At 40.6% G+C, this 2,260-nt stretch overlaps 1 protein-coding gene across 1 annotated transcript in view; it reads left to right on the plus strand.

The window, feature by feature from the left end:
* Positions 1 to 760: 760 nt before the first annotated feature.
* GJD4 (gap junction protein, delta 4, 40.1kDa) overlaps positions 761 to 2,260 on the plus strand; it is a 4,427-nt gene continuing 2,927 nt past the window's right edge. Inside the window, exon 1 of the mRNA XM_009580642.1 lies at positions 761 to 824. Coding sequence (XP_009578937.1) covers positions 761 to 824 — 64 coding nt within the window. The remainder of the gene's footprint in view (positions 825 to 2,260) is intronic.

The raw sequence follows: 2,260 nt of genomic DNA on the forward strand, positions 1-2,260 counted from the left end.
TAAATGCTTCCCCTGTTTTTCATCATGCCTGCAGGGAGGCTCGGCCCACTGCCTGGCTCAGCACACAGGAGAAAATTTGGTGCGGCTGTGATTGACAAGGCCATGATGTCCTGTCAGGGAGGCTGTGTTTTAGAAATAAAATTGCTTTGGGAAATTGCAATGGGATAGCTTCCAGTGAACTAAACTGAAAGTGCCTTTCAAACATAGGGATGCTCATCCTTTTCTACCCCCTTTCCTTCTATTATCCATCTGCAATTCTCGTGGGGAGACAGAGAGGTCTCTGTTATTTCCTGCTCTATGCTTTTCTCCCCTCTCTCCCCTCTCCCTGTCTTTCACCACTGAAATATCTCAGCAATGCCAGGAGGCTGGTATGCCCCGGGAGGGTAAGAATAGTCTACAATGGCAGAGATCGCTTCTGTTGTTGTTTCTCTACTTGCAGTTGTCTGGACAGAGGATCCACACAAGAGGTAGGAGCAATTGGTTCTGAGAAGCTAGAGCTTTTGCAAGACAAACTGTTAAAGCCTTAAGAAGATTTGTTCCAACATCCAAAACTAACAGTCCTGTTCAAACCATCAAAATAGTCCTTCATCAATACGTTGTCGTGGCCGGGTTCCTCATTTCCTTCCTCGACCCTTAACCAAAAATTGCTTTCTTCTTTTTTTTTTTTTTTTCTTTCTTCCCTGTCTAGGTCTAATCTCCTTTGGAAATGCCAAAATTGTTAGGACATCAGGAGCTGGAAGTGTTGTGAGCCTGTTCAAACATGGAGCGCTGGGACTCCCTGGGATTTTTGATTGTCACACTCAACTATAATGTGACCATCGTAGGTAAGTACTTTAAAACAGCTCTCTTCTTTCTTTTGCTGCTCCATATCGTGAAGCCACCCAAGTGTCCTACTGATAATCAACTTCAATTTCTAGCTATGCCTCTCTGATCCTTACAATAAGAAGTTGTTATTTAGGTAAGTGATATGAGTGGTTAATGTATTTCTTTTCTTGTTAAACAGATTCCTACTCCCTCTCTGATATTTTCTGAACTCTATGTAAAATATTCTGGCAGGGTTTTCAAATTTGGCTCTTCTTGGTGCCTGAGCTTCCAGTCAGCTCTAATGGCTGTTGTAGGGATCATGGTGAAAACACACAGAAGTAACACTTTATTTATAACCTATAAAGTGAACGGTAGAATGTATGCAATAGCTTTAGTGATGGATTAAAAACTTTAAAGAAGGGAAAAAACCCCCCTCTCTTTTACAGGAAGAAGTTTGTGGTTTATTACCCTTGTGGTTAATTACCGTTGCTTTTCATTCTTTATTTTTATAAACAAAAAAAAAATCACATGCATTTGAAAACAAAACAAAAATATAGTTTTCCTCAGCTAACAGTCACCTGAGTGCTTCTTTTTTTTCTCCTTCTTATTTAAATAAGACACTGTTCCGTTTTCATGGGCTACTTTCAGCAAAGTGTGAGCCAGAGAAAAACTTTCCAGGGCCTTTCAAAGACCCTTCACCTCCAGCCGTGGACAGTTGCTGTAGTTCGTGCTGCGCATTGCGGGGAGTATCCAACTCAGCCGCAGGGGGGTCGGTGAAGGGGCTTGTTCTCATATGTTTAATCAAGATTGAGTCATTAGGGAAGGTGATGCGTGGAGGGGTTCTTTCTAAAATCTATGTCATACTAAACTACTTCCTAAGGAGCCATTCATTTTTCTTAAGCAGCACTCCCTATTGTACGTGTTCTAATTAAAAATTGATAGTGAAATAGCATGCAGTATTTTGAGCTTAATTAACTCATGTGCTTCAAACACTTTGAGGTCCTCACAGGGAAAAAATGCTACCTAAGGATGAAATATCGCTTGCTAAAGATGACTGGTTCTGTACAGCTGGTGGTTTCTATCGACCCACACTATGTCGAAAAGAGAGTAACAGTACAGCCTGTCACCAAAATGCAGGAAGCTGAAAACACAGCAAAACCACCACTAAAGTTCAGGTGATTAAAGATAAAATGGAAAGGCCTCAATTTATTTATGGCTAGATCATATATTATTTTGCAAGGAGCAGCAGGTTTCTCTGATGATCTCTCATATAGCTTATATATCCTTAACCTTTTTCCAGCTGAAGTTTTTCCTCTTCAGAGTGCAGTTTTACTGTTCTAGCCCATGATCAGTCTGTTAGCCACAAATGGTTTACATGGGGCATTCGAACTGCATGTTCAGTACGCTAATAGATATCATACAATGTTGCAGACATATTTGAATATTTAAAATTCAC

Source organism: Fulmarus glacialis, unplaced genomic scaffold (genome assembly GCF_000690835.1).
Source record: "Fulmarus glacialis isolate BGI_N327 unplaced genomic scaffold, ASM69083v1 scaffold13666, whole genome shotgun sequence".
Classification (NCBI taxonomy): Eukaryota; Metazoa; Chordata; class Aves; order Procellariiformes; family Procellariidae; genus Fulmarus; species Fulmarus glacialis.